The following is a 24039-nucleotide window of genomic DNA, read 5'->3' on the forward strand; positions in this document are numbered from 1 at the left end:
CCTAAGAACTTGGTATACGGCGCACAATACTTAACAATAGATTAGAATAAACTAGAGTAATATTTTTAGCTTTATAATGTGTAAACACGGTGATATGCCATTTGAATAAGAGTTGGGCATATCTTTGTTTAAAAAATTTCATTGTTCCATTTAACCCAGAAATACTTTAAAGTATAAATTAGTTCAATTTTTTGTAGCATTTCATTTTATGCTATTTAAAAATTATGCATTAAGCGGAAAGAATGTTTAATCAGATAATTGGCTTTATAATAAAACACTATACTAACGTATACGTATAATGTTTTAGTTGATGGATGGGTTTTTAGATATATTATTTGTTATATATATGTGTGTACTGTTTTCCCATCAAATTAAAGCAATCTGCTTATATGGTAGCTAGCTCAATTTTGACAAGTTTCCATTTTGTATTTGCACCAAAATAAATCATAGTTTGCTTTAAGGAAAAAATAGTTTATAAGTATACTTTAAACATGTTTAAATGCAAACCATGAAATTTCTATGAACTCTTCTCTTACTACAAAAGTCATACTTTTAACCATTAGCTGTATCTTTTTTGCCACATTTCGGAATGTAATGTAAACACTTGTATTTTGCAGAACTTTATTAAAATGATTACCTGATAATAGATTTTGTAAATTTTCTTAAGTTAAATTTTCCGTGATTTATGTCCAGCAGTCAGTATTTAAGGCGAAATTAAATGCCACTTTCAACACATTGAATTCCCAGATTAATTTACCTCTATCAAAAGGCCAGTTTTTTAAATAAACATCAGAAGTTTCCTTATAAAAGTGCACATCTATTCACTGAAATGGTTACCTTTAGGAAGGGAAGCTTAAAGAGTGTTTGCCTGAGTAATAAGAATATTTCTGACAACGGGACTTGGCATGGATAACTGTTAAACCATTCATCTCCTTCAGTTCTCTATCGTTTCTAAGTGTTTGCTCCCTGTGGATCTACACAGTGGGACAGCAAAGAATCATAGAAGTATTTTTAAGCACTGCAATCTCATAGTGTATGCTTCACAGACAGAATAAAATGTATTCCTCCAGCTGTTCAAGAATGAGGGCAAGGGGGGGATAAAAAGAGAAATGAAGGCAAGACAGACTTAGATCTCAATCAATGTTGTAAACTTAGTGTACGTTTACCTCTAAATCCTTTTCCTTACCTCCCACATTTAATTCTATTAAAGAGTCCTTATATTTTTTCCTTGCTTATAACCCATCATATCCCAGCCACCAAAGGTGTAGGATTCCACATAAAGTCATGAATTTACATACACATACACACAAATCCAAGCTGAGCCTTTGGTGCTGTGAAAGAGAATTTAAACATTTTAAAATGTAAAACTAAACATATTATCTGAGGTATGGCTAGAAATAAAAACAATAAAAAAGTGCAGTGAATAGAAAAAATTTAAAAGATTTCCACATTACAAATGAGATATAAACACATTTATAATTCATAAACAGCATAAAATGATTGCTTATGTCATATTAATTAAAATAATAAAAGTAAGAAAATATGCTCAATGCAGAGGTACTTTTAAGAAAACAAACAAAAAAACAAAAGTTAACAAAATATTTTATCTGCATCAAAATATTCTTTGGAAACCAAAAATAAAAATGTACCATGTATGTTCTTTCAGGTTGATCTGTAAAAGTCAGAAAAATACATAGTCCATGTTATTTAACTTTCCGAAAATACAAAGTTCTAAATATCCCTCAAGCATAAAGCAAAAGGCTTTATGTCTTGCTGACCTGAAGCAGTGTGCTCCCTGTATTAGTACAAAGAATTCCAGTTTCCTTCCTATCAAAAAACATTTTGTTTCAGTCACACTGAAACAAATGACGTGACTTCAATACAGGGTAGTATAGCTGAAGCTGTGTCCAAAAATTTTCCTTCAGAACTCTGAAGACACCTATAGAAACTCCTGAGGGGAAAGAATCGTTCTCACAAGGCCAAGAGGAATATTATCCAAAGCGAAACTTGAGTCTGTATTTCACTGTGTTGGTATTTTTCCGAGGTGCAGAAAGGGGAACCTTTGGCTTGATAGGGCTAGGTGGCTTTTTCTTTTCAGGAACAGTAACCGTGAAAGAAAGTTCTGGCTGCTCCGACTGCTTGAATCTTGGGAGAAAATGGGTAGAGATGTGCTGGGGTTTAACCCGGGGGCTGCACCCTCGTTTGGCTTTTCCTCTTTTATTCAGGGCCACATACCACTCCCGCCCTGTTTTTTCAGTTCTATGTATTGCTGAGGCATAGGTATTATAGCTGTTTTCTTGAAAACGCTCCCTGAACTTGCAGTCATCTGTGAACTTGGCCTAGGGAGGAGAAAAAAAGAGGAAATGTAAGTTGTGACAATCTTTTCAGCATGTAATAAAATATAAGTTCTTGTAGGAAAAAAATAATAATAATTTTGGCGATCTCTGTTCCTCCTACTCCATTCCTTTTTATAAAGACATGTTTGCTTATTTTAAAGTTGCTTTAAAATTACTATTTTTCTTTTTATGTTTCTACTTCATTTATTTTGTAACACATTTCTGTTCACTACCTATTTGGTGACATAGTATCGATGAATATAAAAGTAACCAGGACTCTTGATACATTTAAACCTTGTTACTATTGTTTAAATACTTTGAAATGTATAGTTACAAATATTTTAACATACTATTTTTCCTCCTAACTCACCAAGAAAATAAATAGAACTATATTACTAAGAAACAATTGCCTGGTAAAATATAAATTCCTGTTCATAGAAATGGGGTCAAAATTATTCCTTTGAAACAAGCATGCATTTTTTCAATGTTATCAGTGTGATTGAGGCTGCTGAGAAATAGCATATGGCCCCCATTAATATTGCAGGTGTTAGAGTTCTTTAGAAAAAAAAAAATGTATCTTTACTCAGGCATTACAGGAAAGTATATTTGACTCCAAGAAGAAAAAAGTCACTGGAATTACTATGCTTTGGCCAGATCTTACACACACACAGAATATCTGCCCTTGAAATACTTACAGAATAGTGGAAAAACAGACAAGTAGACATCCGTCATGGTGCAGCTTGATAAATGGAATTATGACAGTGGTATGCAGAGGGTACAATGACAGCATAGAGGAAGGGCATCTAAGAGGGTGGAGGTGGCCAAGAAGAGGACAGAAAAGTCTTCCTATAAAAGGTGACATTTGAGCTGAGTCTTCAAGTACAACTAGGAATGTACTCTAACTAACATTAGAGAGGCAGACAAAATAAGAAAGGATTTTCAGGGAGAGGGAACAGGGTGTTGAAAGGTCAACATGACACTTTCAAATACCTGTAAGTAGTTCAGCGTGACCTCTACCTAGGATGCACCTGGGAAATAAGGAGATGAGCCTGACAATGTAGGTCAGCACCAGCTCTGAAAGGACTTACTTTGCCAAGTTGTGAAATTTGAAGGAATATGCGGGAGAATGGGGGAAGAGTGTGAACTTGGAATCAGACATACAATCAAAAACCAGTGATGCCAATTAAGCTCTTAGCCTTAGCCTCCTTATCCATAACACTTACAACAACAGGGCTTTTATGAGAATCTAAAGGAGGATTCTGTAATTTTCATCAAACTTGAAAGAGTCCATAACGCCCAAAGAATTAAGAATTCCTGTACTAGGTCAGACTACCAGGTTTCATAATTTCAAGGAGTACTATTTACACAGAATTCCTGTGCTTGAGAATACCAAATATTTTGTCCACTATGTATAAAAACACTAAAAGCTACATACTTCTATATCAAATCAAGAAGTTTTATATGAGAATAAAATGGCCTTTTTTCCTTGCTTTTTCTAATAATGCCAAACTTTTCTTTGGAATACTGATCATAACACTGAAATCTAAAAATCTGAATATTGCAAGGCAATCTACATAGATCCACTGTTAAAATTCACATGGAATTTGTGAGTAGTGCAAGATACTGACAGTATTAGAAGCCAACCGATATCAGAGCATTTACAAGAGCACATTAACTTTATGTACGATAGTTTACTGGAGTTACTTATATTTAAGTGTAGTTCAATCAACAAAGTTCTATTTGGGGGTTATGAAGCCATATATATAGATCTTTCACAAGTTTACTGGCGAATCTTTGGATATGATCTCAAGCAGACTGAAGGCAGGTGTTTTTTGTTTTGTTTTGTTTTGTTTTTTGTTGTTGTCGTTGTTGTTGTTTGAGACAGGTTCTTGCTCTATTGGTCAGGCAGGAGTGCAGTGGCATGATCTCGGCTCACTGCAACCTCCATCTCCCGGGCTCATGCAATTCTCCTGCCTCAGCCTCCCGAGTAGCTGGGATTACTGGTGTGTGCCACCATGCCCAGCTAATTTTTGTATTTTTAGTAGAGGTGGGGGTTTCACCATATTGGCCAGACTGGTCTCGAATTCCTGACCCCAGGTAATCTGCCCGCCTCAGCCTCCCAAAGTACTGGGATTACAGGTGTGAGCCACCGCACCCAGCCGAAGGCAGGTATTTTAAAGAATCACCGCCTATGTATGGCATCCCTCTCACCCTGTCTTACGATACACCTTGCCAGCCTACATTTAGGCCAGGACTGCTATGCTGACACCACTTTCAAAGATCACACATTGACTATTCCTATTTTTTATTAGAAAGACTTGCTTACAAATTCATTGTAGATTTGTCTACAGCTGCTTAGCTCTTAAAGTGGCTTTCCCATTTAATTAGATAATCCCAATATTTTATTTCAAAATAAAAGCTATAGACATCTAGAATGTTTCTGGCTCTATAAACGGATAATAAGAAGTTTAGAAAGGTGTGAAACATTTCATTAAAAAGAGTATCTAGTATATTTACCTTGTCTCAGGTTTTTTTTTCTTACAATGCAGTCGAATGACATTTTTGAAAATGTGTAATACATTATGCCTTGACCTGACTTCTACCTCAGTTTCACGAAAATAGCAGTGATTGCTTTACTCAATTTTGACAGAGTTAGGTTGTTAAAATGTACCTCATTTTTTAATATTTTCCCCCAACAGTGCCCAAGAAAATAAAGAACGAACATGTCCATTTTTAATTGATGTAGATGACAGGCACACATACGCATGCACAGGTGCATGTGCAGACACACACCACAGCATTTCTTTTTTTAAAAAAACAGAAATCTATATCATTTCCATTTTAGGGTGTTTCATATGAGTGAAACCCACCTGCCCCACCCGCTACAATTGTTTCATCTAAAATCTTTCTCTTTTCCTCCTCTTTTCCTCCAGATTCATATTCTAAAGTTCTTTCTTAAGAGGAGCCCCTTTAAGGAGATGGCTATTCGGAATTCAGATTTTTCAGAGGTCACCTAACTGTTACCCAGGGTAGAAATGTGCAGAGTCCTAAGGACCCACACACTACACACAGCCCCTCAGCTGTCCAAATCCTACATTCTACATTAATACAGGAGTAAACGCAGTTAGACTGTTTTGACTTTCTTAATTGACTTTTAATTTAATGTTTTGTCTGCAAAATTATTCCAGCTGTGATGGAACACAGAATCATTTGAAGCAAACATTTCAGTGAATTTATTCATCTTGAAGGATTGACTCTTCCTATTAGTCTTCCCAGTCTGGCTCAGACAAGATGGTGACACTAAGCAGTACATCTCTGTATATAGTGTTGTGCACAGACCATCTTTATAGCAAAGAGTCATAGGTCTTAGCTAGAGGTACTAAAATACATACATTTGCCATTAGAAAATTTTGGACAATAAATTTTCCAGGCTGATTTTTATTTTTTAAATCTTTTTTAAAAATTATAAGAAGTCCTCTAATAAAATATACACTTTTAAAATAATAGAACTCCATTATTTTTCTAGAAAAAAAACTGAAACTAACAAACACACTTTTTCTATAGTTAAGAGTATGATGTAGAGGCATGAATCAAATTTCAGATAAGTTGCTGAAATCAAGACTCCTTCATCTAATTGCCTTACCACCATCAGCCACTACAGTGAAAGCAATTGTTTAAATATTTGTTTAAAAATGTTTCATATTCATTTTTCACTAATTTATTCCACAGATATCACATGCTAGGCACTGTGCTAGGAGCCACTTTTACAGTGGAAAACAATATTGACATAGTCCTGCCCATGTTTTCATTGACTTAAATTACATTAAAATCTCTTTAATTTCTCCTTGATCTGGCAAGAATAAAAACAGGTTACATTCAATAAACCATAATTGCAAAATTAAAATAAATGTTTAAAATCATCATTTTTTGTAGTTTAGTATATACTCCTAATTGACAAAAAAAAAAAAAAAAAAACTTTAAACAAATTGAACTATTTTTTTCTTGAATATCTAAATTATTACAAGGAGAGGAAACACACTGCTATTAAGAGAAATAAGAACTTTTTGCTGGGCATGGTGGCTCACACCTGTAATCTAGCACTTTGGGAGGCTGAGGCAGGCGGATCATTTGAGGTCCGGAGTTCGAGACCAGCCTGACCAACATGGTAAAACCCTGTCTGTACCAAACATACAAAGTCAGCCAGGTGTGGTGGTGGGCACCTGTAGTCCCAGCTACTGGGGAGGCTGAGGCAGGAGAATCGCTTGGACCTGGGAGGCAGAGGTTGCAGTGAGCTAGGATCCTACCATTGCACTCCAGCCTAGGCAATAAGAGCAAAACTCCGTCTCAAAAAAAAAAAAAAAAAAAAGAACATTTTCACTAGAAGTAAACTGTCGTGGCTCTACTCATCCCTTCTCACAGTGAAGGATCCATTTTAAAGAACAGATATTTTTTAAAAAGTCAAATTGAATTCAAAGAAAGCACAACTCCAATTAACTACAATATTCCAGAAATGACTAATTCTGCCAAGCTGAAATTAAACAGGTCAATTAAACCAAATAAATTATTTCCCAAATGATATTGTTTTTAAAAAAAGCTCTCTAAAATCTCTTCTTGTAGTTTTTTCCTTAGTAAATATCACGATCTATGATGATTGAGTACCTTGTATAGTATGAATTAAAGCTGTGCAATTACCGACTCTCGTGTGCAACTATAGAAGTAAATATGTAGTATATGAGATATGGAAATAGGAGTGAATTTGAACTGACACCAGTATAAACCTTGGAATTTGTGTGTATTTAATCAATTTTATTTATTTATTTCAGCTTGTTTTCTTTGATTTGCCTCTTTCTCCTGAAAAACCTTATAAAGTTAAGGGGAAAAAAAGCCAAATCTAAATAATTAAAATGTTGTTCTAGACTAATATTATTAAATAACAAAAAGGTTATCATAGACTGTAACAAAAACAACTATAGACCAAATTTTGCTACAAACTAAGTTTCTTCGCCACATTCATCACTTCTAGTTCCCCTACCTCCTTTTAGAGCTGCTTAATTCCCATCCCTTCCCTCCACCAATGGAGCCGCCTGGGACAGGTGCCTTAAACTCAGCTCATTTTTTATACTTGTGCCCTGGTACAGGGCAGCACGCACCCAAAGGGCTACTTCTTACTCTTTACTATATAAACTGTGTAATGGCCAGTTGTAGCCCCGCCGTGCTATCTCCCAGGCACAGCCATATCTCCTGCTTGGTACCATTCATTCCTTCTATATCTCAGTTCCTCATACTGAGCAACAGACAAAATACACAAGCTGGTTTTAATATTACCCAAGCTGAGATAATGTAGTAAAGAATATCAACTATAGGATCTCTTTTCTTCACTTATATAATTTCCCTTCAAATTACTTAGAGAGCAGGCTCAAATACAGCTCCCCAAGCCCTGTTTCCAGAGACTGTGTTTTTGTAAGTCTGAGGTGAGACCCTGGGCTTGATGTATCATTAACCAGCATCCTATGTGATTTTGACACCTGTGAAGTAAGGACCACACCAGGCAAAACATGGAATAGCATGACTTTCTTTCTGAGGACCTTAATAACTTCACAAAGCTGGACTATTGGAGACTACTGTGTGTCAGGTGGTTTACATATATAATTTAACTCACAGTAATTCCATGGCTGCTATTAGGATAGTATTATCTGATTTTTTCAGCCAGCGAAGTAAAGAATATGATCCATCTATCACCTTGCATTTATCAAGTGCCAGAATAGACCTGTGATTTAAATTGCATCTTCTGATTCCTAGACTAAGGGTCTCTCCATAACACTATACAAACCAAAGCTATTTCCTAGGCTTTTCTTATACAGTCTTACTTGCTCTGAAGTTGCTTCCTGTTAAAATATTGATGAATGACAAGTGTCACTCTTCAAATCATCAAAGAAATATATTACTATCTCTCACTTTCTGCTAAAATGGATTTCCAAATCTACAAGGCAATTCATCACACCCAGATTTCCTCAATAAAACAGGTCTTCTAATGACTTCCACAGTGCAAAATTGAGGGGAAACTGGCATTTACTGCAAAGGCAGAGTTTGAACCCATTTTTGTGCCTGAGTAGTTAGACATTCAATTTTACTGTATATTGAAAGTCCTTAGAGGGCAAAAAAAGAAAAAAATTCTTCTCAAATGCCTTGATCTAGCTCATGCATGGTCTTGACTGGCAGAGTGGAGTGCTTAGTAAGTCATTTTTTAATGAGGATGATAAGTATTGCTCAAGCCTCCATTTCTCCTTTCAGTAAATATGCTCAGCTTTAGGGGCTGCCTACTCCTCTTCACTCTGCCTGCAGTGCAAGAAGTCCAGTCTGGAGTCTCATCCCAGGCAAGCCAGCTGGCACACTCTGAAACCAGGAAAGGAGGGTGTTCTAGACCTTGCTTAGGACTGATCAAGCACACATTCCATGCCTGTTTCGTAAACTCTGCAATTAGCTTTCCTTTCAAACATGATCCCCTAAAACCCTGAGAAACAAAAATAATTCCACCACATGCTTCTCTCTGCATCTTTAAAATAAGCTAACATGTTTTTCCCCAATAAGCAATGAGCTTTCTGCATACTTTATGAAGTATGCTGAAGTATACTGAAGAATACATGATAATCACCTTTTCCAAGATTTATGTTTTTTAGGGAAAAATCAAGATGGACAACAGAGCTACGAAAAAAATCACAAGATTATGACCATAGGAAATCCATGCCTCTTTAAGAGGTTGAGCTTAGAAATTTTGCTTTGAAATTAGGTTCCTGGGAGAAAGGAAAACCTAGTAGATAAGGGACACCTATAAGCACACAAAGTTTGGGTGTGGGGAAGAAAAGATCAGTGATAAATCGGAGTTGAGGCTGGTCTGAATAATTTAAGGGTCACAGCTGCCTGACCCCAAAATCAGAAAGAAAGAGATTAAGGATTGTCAAACAGCTGCCTGAGAGCAAATTCAGGAAAATCTGTTTAAACATTAAGTGTGGAATACTTTGCAGGCAGTACTCTGTTTTATATGCATTATCTTGTTTAAAACACTTAACTACCCCAATAGATTGCGACTTCAATTTTCCTTCTTTTGTAGTTGATAAACCAAGGAGTAGAAAGATGAAGTAAAATGACACAGTTAGGAAGTGGTAGAGTAGGATTCAGCCTGGGGGCAATCTAACGGCCTTTACCATCACACTTAAGGCCTTTGACTCCTAGTCTGGACCCACCTCAGATAAATCCAGAAAGGCTCTCTGTGGGACTTTCAGTAAGGATGCCAACCTGAGGAGGGAGCAGGGACAGACAGACGGTTAAGGCAGGAAGAGTGCTCAGTCTCAGAAGGTACCTTAGCATGGAATGTGTTGAGAAAGAGGGTAAAGGCCACAGCTGTGGCTTGGAGTAGCCCTCATGGATCTTTGGAAAGCAATTATCTCCTCCTGTTCTTGATGATTTTTGATACATTTGGACAAAGAGAAGACCATACATCCTCATCCTTGTGAAGAATGCTGAAAAACCTGCATGATAGGAATTTAGTTGCACTGCCTATTTAGAGTATGCCAATAAAAGTTTGAAGGAGAGCTGCCTGTAGATTAGGGGCTTGAATGAGTCCAGGGAGCCACACATACTTTATATATATATATATATATTTTTTTTTATTATACTTTAAGTTCTAGGGTACATGTGCACAATGTGCAGGTTTGCTACATTTAAATGTGCCAGGCTCCAGGGGCTTGAATGAGTCCAGGGAGCCCCACACATTTAGATTACTGAAGCTCAAATAAAACTTCTCTGATGGGATTAACAAATTTAGCACAAAAATGGAATCAGCATCAATGCTGCCTGAATCTGCTCTGGGCTACCCTTTCAGTGTGTCATATTTGTGTCTATGAACAGTAAAATATTTACTAAATGAAGATTTCTGTGAGCAAAATAGGTCTCTTTTCTGTTTTGAAAGTTTATCTTGGGAGGGAGGGGTTCCCTATGCAACTGTCATTGACAATGAATAACCAACATTTGTAAAATTCTGTGGCGACACATCCCCTCTTCTCTAGATTTTAAAGTGAAGTACTGGAGACACAGGAGATGGGGGAAATGCCAGTTCAAAAAAGAGATGTGAATCAAAGAGAAAAACATATACCTAGAATGAGGAAATTTGCAACTTTAACTATAAATCTCAAATTGCCTGTTTATTTGCCTATTAAATAGAGTGCTATAAATATTCTAATGATGTGCCACAGTATTCATTTTTATATGTAATACAAAAATATTTTCATGCACATATTAATTTCTATACACTAAGAGGTGAAAACAATGTAATTGGTTCCAAACAAAACTTAATATCTTCTTTGAAGCTAACTTTTATTTACCAAGCACTATAGCATTTAAAGAGAAAGAGAAAATTCTGGGAGGCTATAGTTCTGGTTCAATCACTTGTTAACTGTGTAACCTTGGGAAAATAATTTAACAACTAGGAGACTCTTTCGTCACCTCATTATCTAATGAGATAATGTGAGCAAAAGAGCTTATAAAGAGCTATGGAAGTACATTATCTCTGCCTAGTAGCTAATTTTTAGAACTCTGATTATTATTACAAAAACTGAATTGAATATCTACAAGTATCAGTGAATATTTCTCAGTACAATGGGGGATTACTTTTCCCAGAATTCTATTAATGTTTTATATTTTTAGTTTACATTTGCTTTGTAGATAGAACCCTAAAAGTACTCTTTAAATGCCTCTGCAAAATTTTTAAATTAAAGCAACTCACAAATTACAAGTTTAATCCTAAAAGTCTATGAGTTTTTAACCTTTTTGGGGATGATGTAAAGCTGTAAAAATCAAAACTATTAACTAAATCAAATAGTCATATTTAGAGTTACAAGAACAATTTCCCAACATGTTTAACTAGAATGTGAAAACAGGAAAGAAATCAAGTGGGCATAAAACTAGTAATTACTAGCATTAATACTATTTCTAAATTTAACGTCTTTAAAAAATAAATCACTTTATAATTTAATTAGGTTTTCACCTAAAGGAAAAGTGCTAATAAAAGCTCAGATAAGAGAAAGTGGGCTTGGATAATTGGTTTAAAAAGAATCCACATAATCATAGGGCTTAATATTTTTATCTACAATTTAGCTCAAAGTCATCAGAATGACTTTTATATCAAAGAGCTTCAGAGAGTGACAAGAGCAAGACTTGCTTTGTACTGTTTAAAAGTCATTATTCTATGAAATAACTTTAGCCTGCCAAGATGAGAAAGAATAACAGATGCTGTTTTTGCATTATCTGCATTATTTCAACCAGCCATCCTTAGACATTTGGGTCAAATTTCTAGAAATTTGTTACTTGCATTTGACAGAGGAATCATGTATCTTAACCTCTCAGTTTGACCTTTCTAATTGGCTTCCATTTGTAATATGTTACTTTCTGGGGCAATTATCCTTAAGCTGTTCCAAGTTTAGTCTATTTTTTGCAAGTACTATGGCATAAATCAGAATATTTTAAAAGTTAAGATTTTCACTCAAAACAAACCAGTAAGAGAAAGTTTCTTTGCATGCACTGTGTATTATTATGAGGTTAGATTTTGAAGGTGTTTTAATCTTTTATAAACTTAAAAGTAGACTGAGGAAAAGTTATTCCGTTCAGATGTGTTTAATCATTGTTTTCTATTCTGTATGTGGATTTTTTTTTTTTTTTGCTTTTATACAGTTCTCATGAGAACTCATCTGTATGTGAATTTTAAATAATATTTTAAAATAAAATTAAATGCCCTGAGAATGATACATTGGACTTTGGCGACTCAGGGGGAAAGGGGAGGGGGTTGGAGATGAAAGACTACACATCGGGTACAGTGTACACTACTGGGGTGATGGGTGCACCTAAATCTCAGAAATCACCACTAAAGAACTTTTTCATGTAACCAAATGCCACCTGCTCCTTAAAATCCTATTGAAATGAAAAATAAAATTAAAACATGTAATACCCTACTTTTTTCACAGTGATGCAGAATGTTGTCCCTTAAATAAATGAAAAAAATTTAAAAATATATTTCTATGAATACTATATTACAGTTTGCTAGAGCATAGTAACCAGCTCAAAAAATGAAATGGTAAATTGTTTAATAGTTCTTGCAATAGGCGATTTAAGAATTTAACAAAGGATTTCCATTTATGCTGCTAAACTGATATTTTAGCAATTTATTATATTTAGATTATATTTAGATTGTTACCCTATAATAATAGGCAATACTTATTGAGCACTTATAACACACCAGATAGTATTCTTAGCACATTGCATGTATTATCTCATTGAATCCTCAAGTAATTACAGAAATTGCTCAAATTCTGTCTCTTCCAAAAGATATTAACAAATCACTTTAGATATTAAGAAAAGTAAAATTATAAAAGTCTTACACATTAAACCAAGTGGCGTTTTCGTTGAAGTTTTTAAAGATCTATAAAATAAAATTATATATAGTAAGTTTCAATTGATTGCTATCAGTTGAAACTTTCTATAACTTTGAAAATTGAAAAAGTGATATTCCAATAATTTATTTACTAAAGACTATAAAGAATCAGAATTAAATGACTAACTTTAAACAATAATTGCTTTCAAAATGTTTTAATGTGAAGAAAATAAGTATGCCACAGAAAAAGCATAAAGCACCTTTAAGTTCCGTGTGTATATACTAATACAAATAAATAGAATCTGTGAGTGGGAAAACTAAGCTGAACATATTTTATCATCTTTAAAATGTTTTAATACTTCCCAGGTAATGGAAACTTTCATAACAAAGCAAATAAATAGTTTATGAACTGATCACAATATATAAAACTGGTCTGAATAAATTTTTGAGAATGCAAAATTACTTTTCATAGTATTAAGAAATCGTTATTTTTGATGTGACAAAAATACAAGATAAAAATTCTTCAAATTAATTAAAATTTGTCTATGAAAGTCACAGTCTTCTAATTATTGGTTTCTTCCCTCCCTACTTGTTAATATGAAAATATTTTACATTACTGAGACCCGATTTTTGGTATTATGAGTAGCTTGTAAAATTAAGTAAGAACCTCATTTACTTAGCACAAACACAATCACTATAAACTTGTAAGTTTAAAATGTGGTGAAATATATTATTGCCATGTTTCTTCTTATGTGGGCCACTTCTAAGAAACAAGTGGATGGCTACCCCTTTGAGAACGCTATTTTTAAATACACTTAGGCTTAAACTTTTTGTAGACTCTATAATATCTTTTTAAGTAAATTAAATAGTTAAATTATTACTTCTAGAAGCATACAAAATTCCCTTGGTTAAATGTAAATATGCTTTTTAAATAATTAAGTTCTTTGGGCAAATTGTCTTACCTACCAACTTGGAAAATTATTCTGTTTTACAAATGTAAAATCTTTATAGCACCTTTAACAAATATAAAGTGGTTCTACTTACACTTGCATGGAGTTTTCCTTTTTTTGACATCGCTAAAAATTTGTTGCTGAAAACTCCTCGTATTCCTACAATCCCCTGAGACACAGCAAATATTTCCAAAATACCTAGGATGACAGAAATCCCAAAATAAAACACAGGCTCTTCTTTATATCATTGTGAAGAATTAAATTTCTACATAGATTCTTTCTATTCTTTATTATTGTGATTTAAAAAAAGAACTTAGTATTTAACATCCTTATTTTTCATGACATTTACTATGTTAAAAACAAAGAAGGCTAGGATTCAAGTGTTCATTTAAAATAATGTCAATATTCAAAAATTTGATTCTACTTCATCAGTAATTATTTGGACAAATAAGTCACTTTTAGTACACAATGAGCACGAAGTTTTCTCAGGTTCTAAAGAAATTAAAAAGACATTTAAAAAATGTTTTGCAAAATAATTCTTCTCCATTATTTCTTCATCAAAGATAATACACTACTTTGAATATTAAAGCACAAATCTGTGCTCAAGACTAGTATAACTATTTGAAAGTCTGGAAAATAATACTTATTTACATTAAATAAATTCCTCTACTCTAATTATCATGGTTATAATGGTAGTTACAAATAAACATATACTATACTCAGTCTTTTAGTGACTGCATTTAAAGACTACATGTAAGATACTGAAAGCATTATAAATAACTTAAAATTATTGGTTCAATGAAAGTTTAATGGATTATGCTTTGAGACATCTGGCATTTTGAATCATTTCCTAGAAAAAAATTAACGAGATAATTTATTACATTATTGTTTATAGTTTGTATTTCATAGTTAGCATTATGAAGTCAATGTTCCCTGTCTCCTACAGTAATTTCAAAGTTCACATCCACTGGATCAAGAGAATTACACACCAAAGTTCATAGAGTAGTTTAATAAGATAAAACACATAGTCTGCACTTAATTAGAAAGCCTGCTTATTTAAAATAAATTATGTATTTTATATGAACATGAAAAGAGCACAATGTTTTTTATTAGTTGTCTATTTCAAAATTTCAAAAGTTGTCTATTTCAAAAAAAGATTTTTAGCTCAATAGAGCTAAAAAGGGACCTGTCTTAGAAAGGAAAAAGGGAAGCCAGGTGCAGTACCTCACGCCTGTAATTCCAGCGCTTTGGGAGGCTGAGGCTGAAGGATCACCTGATACCAGGAGTTCAAGACCATCCTGGTCAAAATAGTGACACTGCATCTCTACTTTTAAAAAGGAAAAGAAGGAAGGAAGGAAGAAAAGAAGGAAATAAAGAACAGAGGGGAAGAAAAAAAGCACATCTCAATATTTCCATCTATAATATTCTGAGCATATATACTAATTAGGATATCTCAATAGGACTCTGCCAAATAGAGAGATTCATCAGATTTTCTTGAAACAGCAAACTCTCCCTGCAGTATTTGAGGCACATATAAAATTATTCTGCTTACCAAAAATAAGAAATATTTTATAAAATTGAGCATTTATATTGTGCAATGTGAGCTAACATCTATAATTCTAGCAAGCATTGCTGATTATTTATTCAACTTGGTTTCTTAAAAAACTTGATTAGAAAGTTTATGTGAAAAAGGGGATAACTGAACAACTTTTTAAAAAATAAATGTTTTTAGCCCAAAGTAAATAAAACACACCTTAGGGAAACTGCAGCTACCAGTTCATTAATAGGTGTTTCTTTAAATTGAAAAACAAAAACCAAAAACTATTGGAAGCTACTTTTGCTGTTAGAAGGAAACTGAAAAAAAAAAAAAAGAAAAGAAAAAAAAAAGAAAAAACAAAACCACTAGTGTCGTATAAATCCTTTCCTTCAAAATGTTTTTTAAATGCTATTTATAATAGAGTTTATTATAAACATTATTTGAGTGTGCTTCTAAACGTTTAGAAGCATATCATTTTATCAAATATTAACAAAACACACCAAATGCTTTGTGAAGTTAAATACTCTACACAGATGTAATATGTTATGATAATATTATTACTAAAGCATGACTATAACAGTGATACCAAGTTAAATTTCTATCAGAATTATGTAATTATATTGAGAAGAGCATTAATGATTTTAGATATTTGGGAGATGGGGGATGTGATTGTGAATATTTATGTAAACATGTACATTCAAAAATGGGAAAGAAAGAAAGTGAGAAATTGTATATGTGTGGAATGATAGATACAAAAGGGGCAACACGGAGTTGATAGAGGAGAGATTTGGTTATATATTTACTCCAATTTAATCATGGTACTAAATTGTTAGAGGCTTTCAATTCCATTCTCTGGAAAATGATCTGGTTTTGAACATGCAGATATATTGTATATTAATGAAAAAATACATGGTAGAGTAAAACATAAAAGTCTCATAAGTGTATGTGTTTGTATGCTAACTTTTAAGATGTTGAGATAAAAAGGCTTTATAAATATTTGTTTTAATAGAAATACTACTGCTTTGCTTAAATAAATAGCTTCTGATAATTAGCTTATTCTCTTTTTAAACAAATATCCATTTAGATGCATTTAACTTGTATTTCAATACAGTGTACACTCTGTGTGTAAATATTATATACAATTTGCATGTAATGTATTTTAAATATGGGGAAGATGAAATAATATATGTGAAAGTGTTATTATTGTGTTACATATTGCAGTGTTTCTTCTTAAAAGTTCCAGGATAAAAATGATATATTGCCTGAGAATTAAAGGATTTTATAACTTTAAGAAAATTATCTTTAACTGAAAGCTTAAAAATACACTTTACCTATATCATTCTATTTAATATTATAAAGAATGAAAGAGATATAAGAGATGAGATTAGATGAATGAATTATTTTTCATATGCGTGACTTTGGTATTGATCTTCTAAATCTTACTATAATTATGACGTAATATTAAGAACACTGTTATGATCATAATTTCCAAAGTAATGTCAGCAGTGATTTCACAATGCCTTGTTTTCTGGAGCAGATTCAACGAGTCTCACAGTTCAGTTTCCTGCCCTCCTCCCCAAAATATCACAGGCCTATTGATTTTACTATGACAAATCTCAGTAGCTCATTCAGGAATTCTACATAATTTTTTAAACCCATGGGCCTTAAATCACAAATATATAAGTTTCAGAAAACATTTCTCTGACACTGATTTTTTTTTTTTTTAATTTCAGCAATTTTCTGACCTTTATCATCGGGAGTCACATATATTAAATTTGATGGAAACTTACAATTCTCCCTATGGATGCCAAGGCAGTATTTCTAAGCAAAATTGTGGAAGGCCAAGCTTGTCTCATAGATAGTATATAGTCAATGACTGTTTGCTAAATTTGACTGCCTTCTTTTATCCTCTCACTACCTCTCTTTTCTCTCATCAGGACACCCTATGCATACACAAGTATGGACAGGTGTCTTAGTACTCTCCTGCTACTGTGGCCTTCTCCTGCTTGAGAAGGCATGGGGCAGAGGGGTGGCTCAGTGTAAATAAATTCACATTAAAGTGCTACTGACAGTGTGTTATTTTTCTTAAGGCATTCCCATTTAAGAGGGTCAAAGGAAGAGGAGAATGCTTAACAGAAGGAATTATTCTCTCTTTGTGGAATTTCAGCATTGACACCTAAGCTGAAGAAGGCAAGAATGTCTTGGGGTCTCTCAGCTTATACACACAGTCAATTCCACTTATGCATTATGATGTAAGTTTGCTTCCATAAAAAATATTTCTAGATTTTTGACTTAGTCCTCTGCAGATTTCTTAATATAATAGGGCTTCATTGATAGTGGTTGATACAATTATACAAATTTTTCCTTTTTCTCTCGTTTGTTAATGAATAAAATATAGAAAAGCACAGATATTCAATGTATTCAGAAGCTTTCAACAACCCATCTGAAAATCCCCAGAGAAAAATATTTTAAAACTGAAGTTTCTCTACTTGCATCCACAAAGTAACAGATATGCTGTGCCAAGTTATCAAATCTGAATCTTGAAATATTCAGTTTAGCAGTCTTCACTGATTAAATTAGCAACTGAAATTTTCCACTTGATTTTTCTGCATAGTAGATATAGATTCTGATTTATCTAGGCTTGGGGGACTGTCTAATGACTCCACATGATCCCAAAATTGGTAGTGAGTTTAGATTTTTTTAAAAAGTAGTAACATTGATGATTCTATTAGCCAAAATGTGTGCTTGGAATTTTCATATTTTATGTAAATGCTTTGAGTCTGTATAGCCAAAGCCTTAAACTTTTCTTCCCTAAACTGAAAACTACTTGATTGCCTATTCTTCAGTGGCCCAAGGTAAGTCAACAGAAGCACTGTATTCAAATTAAACTTGAAGGCATATAAATTAATGCAAACCCTTTTTTCCATGCAATAGTTGGGTCATCTATCTTTTCTTGTTCATATTTCTTCATTTTTCCACAGTATTTCCTCATAATAAGGATTTATATACAATGAGCTTAATTTCATTTTCTGTCTTCAAAACTTGGGATAACTATTGTATAAGAGAAGTTAAGAATATATTAATTGGTCCATGTAAACTAAACAAGTAATATTTAAAAGTCCATGGCCATGGTGTACTTCTCATGGTGAAACCAGAAAATATTTGCAATTTGAAAAAAAAAAAAAAAAGCTTACTGTCAAATAATAGTTGTGAAACACATATGATTATCTGTTCTATCAGACAAATACTACAGAATATTATTAGGCTTAAAATAACTTGCTAGAATGCAGTTTCATGGCAAAGCTTTGACTTTTCTGAAGTATCAGGTTTGTAACAAAAAGAATATGTTTTCTGTCATCGCTGACTCACAGACAGTAGAATTAGAGGATGAGATCAAACTGAGGTATCCTCTACGGCCCTTGACCCAGCCCTCTCAGCCTCTCTTAGGAGATTTAAACACATTTCCTCACATACTCTAAGAAAGGTCATGGCCAACACCTTAGTTTACATGAATGTCAGGAAACATCAAATGCTGCCTTCAAAGAGGTAAATGACCGATTGTAATTAGCTAGCTTCTGTTTCTCTTTTACAGCTAGATAATGGCAGAGATCCATGTTAAATTCTCAAATTACATGCAAATTCTGCATTGATCAATGGTAGTAAAAATTTTATGAAGTAGTATTAGACACTCCAAATATCACAAAGCGGAAAATCACTATGATTTGAATATTTGCTATGCTTTCTTCTAGGAAAAAAATAAAAATAAAAAAACTCTATGGAAGACAAACACAAAAGTAACCAAAATATCGTGCTTAATGAGATAGGTATCTTATATTGGGTACATGATTTATGGCATGAATGAAAGCAAGTCATGTGAAAGACACAGAAACTAAACTCTGAAAGGTTATTGTAAACAGAAATAAATTAGGAAAAAGTTTAAATTAAGTTTTTTGTTGGCACTGTTTTAGGACACATCCCTGTTCTCTTGTAGATATCTTTCAACATGGATTTTAAAAGAAAATGTACATTTTACATACTGGGTAGTGGTCAATGTCTTGTTTATCTGGGTGCATTCTTTTTGATCTGCTCTTGTTTCCCCCCCTTTGCTTTTCTACAACATCCCCTCTAGCAAGGCCTAAGCTGTAAAACTATCTTTGTCTCATATCGTGTCTTCTTAGAGAAGATGGTTAATATCCTGGGAATGAGCCTTGCTTTCCAAGATCTCTAGCACACCTAAAGCCTCCCCAGAAGCATTATCTGAGCTCCCTGGGCTCCAACCTGCTGCTTGCTGCATGGTAGGTAGGGGTCCTCCCTTGAGCTCACAGAAGTTATCCTCTGTTGGTGCTGATTCCTGGATAAATCACAAGAAGAACTGAAGAGAGAAAGTTTTCTTGTAAGAGAGAAGGAAAGGTTGCCGGAAGTGGGAATAAGCTGTGATGGTTAATGGAGTCAAGAGATGGTTGAGACAAAGTGAGAAAGATGAATGGAAATAAATAGATGTTCCTGGTTATTCCTCAAATCTCAGAAAATTCCCCTTCACCCCAACAGATCTTGCCCTTTATCCCCCAAATGAGCAGTTATTCGATGAGCGAAATAAACTCTAAAATATGCAAATAGGTTCCTCTCGAGAGTGTGAGGGGGGCCCTGGGACTCCGTGGTGCGTGTGCGGAGGGCCTCTCGCCAGCTGGGCGCTCCAGGCCCCCTCACCACGTGCGCAGCAGGCTGCTGAATCAGCGAGATCAGATAGACTAGACAGGCGCAGGGCGGCGGGCATAGACCTGCTTTTCTCTCAGCATGAACCATCAGGTCTTCCACATTAGGCCCCCTTAACCCACGGGAGGAGGCTAGTCAGCCTACCGCCTTACCCACTTGCGCGCCTCCGACCCCGCTCTGGAGACTGCTGGCTGCCAAATTTTCAGCCCGCCGGTGGCGTCCACGCTCCTCTGGAGCCTGTGTAGTAAGAAGGAGCCCAGTGGCCCGTGGAGTCGTTGGTCTGAGATGGAGCAAGTTAGGAACATCTAGGAGCAACCAGGCTGACACTGAAAGACAGGTGACTGTGCGCGCTGCTGTCTCCTGGCTACATTTCCGCTCTCCCTGGGTACCTAACAGGCCCTGGCTGGAGCTCTGCCTGGTGGACCAACCCGCGCTGGAAGAGCGATCTGGCCCTACTGAACAAAAGCCCCACAGAGATCTCTCCACTCCTACACACAGCCCCAAATCGCCTCTGCCCCCAGCTGCCTAGAGGCAGTGAAGAGAAACCAGAGGAGTGGCTGCCATGGTCTGGAAACATAGATGGGGTGGAAGGGAAGAAGAGATGAGAAAGGAAAAAAGAGCGTATGCTAAAAGAAAAAAACTCAGAGGGAAAATCTAAAACTTTGTTTATAAAAAGTCCTACAAAATTTGCACCCCTACCAAATTTAACCTCTGCGTTTTTTCTAAAATAAAGAACTTTCCCCTAACTGTTCTTGGGAACCAAAGGCTGGCCACTCTCCTAACACGGTGTAGTCATGGTCTCAAGATACTAAACGTTGTTAAATCCAACTCTGGAGTTAGTAATTTCAATGTTCATCACGTCTCCCTCTCTAAACGTGTCCAGTTTTCCAGAGCACAATCTTCTTCCAAGCAGGAATGTCTGTCTGGTGTCCCCTAGTTATCTATCTGTCTGTCATCTATCTATCTATCTATCTATCTATCTATCTATCTATCTATCTATCTGTCTATATCTTGTGTCTCTATATACCTATGTGTATACATTGTATACATACACATATATACATGTATGCATATACATATACAATATTAATGTGAGGTTTATGGTAGCGGTTGGAAGAGGCAAGTATTTGGGATTTGATTCTTCTTTTTAAAAAATAACTTCAGTTATGGATAGGGAGAAGGGCTGCACTTTGATGCCTAATGAAAAATGCCAGGCTAGTTCATAAGCAGAAGGTAAACAAATTGAACGAGAAGAAATGAGATTTTTTGTTCTCTCTCGTCATGGCTGGAGACTCGTCTTTGAGGCTAGGGCAAACTGGAAACAAGGTACCCGTCTGGGCACCAGCCTCTAGGTAACATACACCTCAGAAATCGCAATTCCTCATGACCAGGAGAGGGGTGCGTGTGTGAACGCCATATAGATGCATCTCCACCCAACCCGCCCGGCTGTTTCTGAGTATCAGTTGGTGCCAGTGGCCTGGGCTCGGGAAGGTGCGCCTGTGGCCCGGGAAATACCTGCTGTCCCTCCCAAATCTTCCGCTGCCCGCCTAGGACGGGTTTTGTAGGAGAGCGAGTAACTTACTTAACATATTGGCTTCGTGGGAGCCGTTGACTTTGCCATCCGGGTAGATCTGCAGATGGAAACCGATGCCTACTCTGCAGTAGAGGCTGCCGGTCCGGCGCCCCGAGGGGCTCCACTGGAAACTGCTCTGCTCCAAGCCACTTCCTTGGCTGCCCAGAGAAGCTGCGGGGGAGGAGGAGGCAGAAGAGGAAGACATAGCGCTACTGCTGCTCTGTCTGCTGCTAGAGCCTCTAGGGTTCCTATCAGTGGCAGCGGGTCCGAGTTGCCCTTTGGGGACGAGACGCTTCTCCCCGTGAGCCCAGGCGTTGAGGATCAGGTGGCTGAAGAAGAGGAGGAGGAGGAAGGACAAGCTCATTCTTCCAGCCGCGGGGGTCCTAAGTGCATCTTGCAGGGCTGATTCTGGGCTCTGTGGCCCCTCTGCGGCTGCGTGCCTCTGGCGCTGCTCGCCTCGCCGCACTGGGTGGACATAGCCTCTGGGAAGAGAAGGGGAGAGGGGGAGAGAGAGGCCACCCGAGCGGATCTCCGCGCTGGCACCGGGATATTTATAACGCCAGTGATCTCACTGCTCCGTGCACGCCTGCGAAGCTTCCCCTCACCCGCGGCTTTGTGTACTCACTGGCCGGTGCGGGGAGGGGGCCTCGCGGTCCCGGGGGCGGGGGATGTGAAGGAGGGAGGAGATCCGAGCAAGTGAGTGGGAGGAGAAGCTGGGCTGAGAGAACCTGCGCCCCGGACGCTGGGTGCGCCCATACCAGGGCCACGCGCCCCAGCATTTCTCACGGGTCGCGCGGTCACCCGGCTTCCCCTATTAGGGCCAGAGCCGCGTGGAAAGGAGCTCGGCGTGAGCAGCTGAGTCCTCCAGGGGCAGCTGCAGAAACGGGGGTGTTGAAATGTGGAAATGGATCCTCGTCCTCTCCCACCTCTACAGCACACTTGTGACTGGGCGACGCACTTTTGCCCCCCAGGACACGATTTTCAGGTTCTCCTCTTTTTGCCCTGTAAACCCTGCTATCTTGTCCTCTCCCCAGGAGCCCTTCGAGAACCGCGTCCCGCCAGGAGATCGCACTGCTTCCAAGGCTTTCAGCGTTGGAAAACCAAACAGGGATTCGCAGCCCAACTTGGGAAGCCTTTGGTGTGGCGCGGCTGGGGGAGAAGGCTGTTGTTGTTGTTGTTGTTGCTGTTGTTGTTGTTGTTGTTACCGATTTATTAAAGAGCTAAGGAATGGGTTTATTCGGCGTTTAAAACGCCACCCTGAGTCATCAGGCCACGGTTGGAGCTGCTTTCTTGTTGGAAACTCTCGGCTGCGCTGAACATTATGACGAATTTGTTTTTCCTTCTGGGAAGCTCTCGGTCTGTGTTCGTGAGAGTGAGGGCACACGCACCCCTGCGCCCGGACCGGGGAAAGAGGGGCAGGGCCTGGCCACCAGCAAGTGTGACTGACCGCCCAGTTGTCCTCTTTCGCCCCAGGATCCCCGTGGCAGGAAGGATTAGTTAACTGCTCGCTTTAGCTTACTCAGACCTGCCATTGACTGAGGGACCGACCCCAACGAATAATTAATGATGTGCGCGCTGGATTTCAACCTTAGGAAACCTGAGAACGGAGAATTTCCTCGAGAACGGAGAATTTCCCTGAACTCAACGCCCCCAGACTGTTATTTATCTGGGAAATACACCTGACTTGCATTCTTGGAATGTTTCTGTCTAAAAACATATTTGAAACTTTAAACTAAGCTATGATACATTATTCATTGGTTTATGAAACGGCCCGTGTTATTGACTGATAAGGTCAATTCAAATGAGCCAAGGTTGATGCTAAGAAATGGCCTTATCCATTATCGAGTACCTGCTTAAGGTTTTCCATCTCAATAATGCAAAGCATATAAAACGAATGTAGAATTTTCAGGTTTGTAATCTTCCACCGCCAGAGTACTTAACATCAAAGAACTTGTAAAACAGAAGGTTACCTGGAAAGTGTAGTAAAACCACTGTGATAAAGAGGACGTCACACATAGATGTGCATAACATGGGCACACTATATGAGATACTGTCCAGGGCTGAACACATCCCCTCCCCACTGTTCTAGGCTCAAGTTACATACTTCTCCCTTAACTAGGGTGGGTAGGCAGATCCTTACAACGCAACCCTAAAAGTAGATATTGAGAACAGTCACAGTATCTCTCAAAATGGTCTACTTGACTGAAATCACCTTCTTCTGGGGTGGATGATTGTAGGACGGTTCTGAACCTGGGTGTTGTTCCTTCTTCAGTCTATGGCAAAGCTGTCAGCGTTTAAGCCACATTGCTGCTGCTGAATGCCATTTGTAAGTCCCCCCATACCATGCAAACACACAGCCCATTCCTCAAGTGATGAAGATTCTCCAAAGCAAATTCAGTTGCTTGTTTCTCGCTTTCCTTTTCCCTAGGAGTCTGCTGAAAGAGGACAAGAGTGGTTCCTGCCCCAGCTGCATTATCAGCCCCCTGTCTAAACCCAGGAGGTCAAGAGGA

At 36.9% G+C, this 24039-nt stretch overlaps 1 protein-coding gene across 2 annotated transcripts; it reads right to left on the minus strand.

Moving 5' to 3' along the window:
- Window positions 1–1329: 1329 nt before the first annotated feature.
- FGF5 (fibroblast growth factor 5) lies at window positions 1330–22054 on the minus strand. 2 transcript variants are annotated; one of them, XM_005554961.5, is made up of 3 exons: window positions 21539–22054; window positions 13801–13904; window positions 1330–2339 (listed from the first exon to the last, which is right to left on the minus strand). In XM_005554961.5, the coding sequence occupies exons 1-3, from the start codon at window positions 21891–21893 to the stop codon at window positions 1992–1994; spliced, it is 807 nt and encodes a 268-aa protein (XP_005555018.1). In that variant the 5' UTR covers window positions 21894–22054; the 3' UTR covers window positions 1330–1991. The 2 variants fall into 2 exon arrangements, with proteins under 2 accessions (XP_005555018.1, XP_045248361.1); XM_045392426.3 differs by lacking the exon at window positions 13801–13904.
- Window positions 22055–24039: the final 1985 nt, after the last annotated feature.

Source organism: Macaca fascicularis, chromosome 5 (genome assembly GCF_037993035.2).
Source record: "Macaca fascicularis isolate 582-1 chromosome 5, T2T-MFA8v1.1".
NCBI classification, from domain to species: Eukaryota; Metazoa; Chordata; class Mammalia; order Primates; family Cercopithecidae; genus Macaca; species Macaca fascicularis.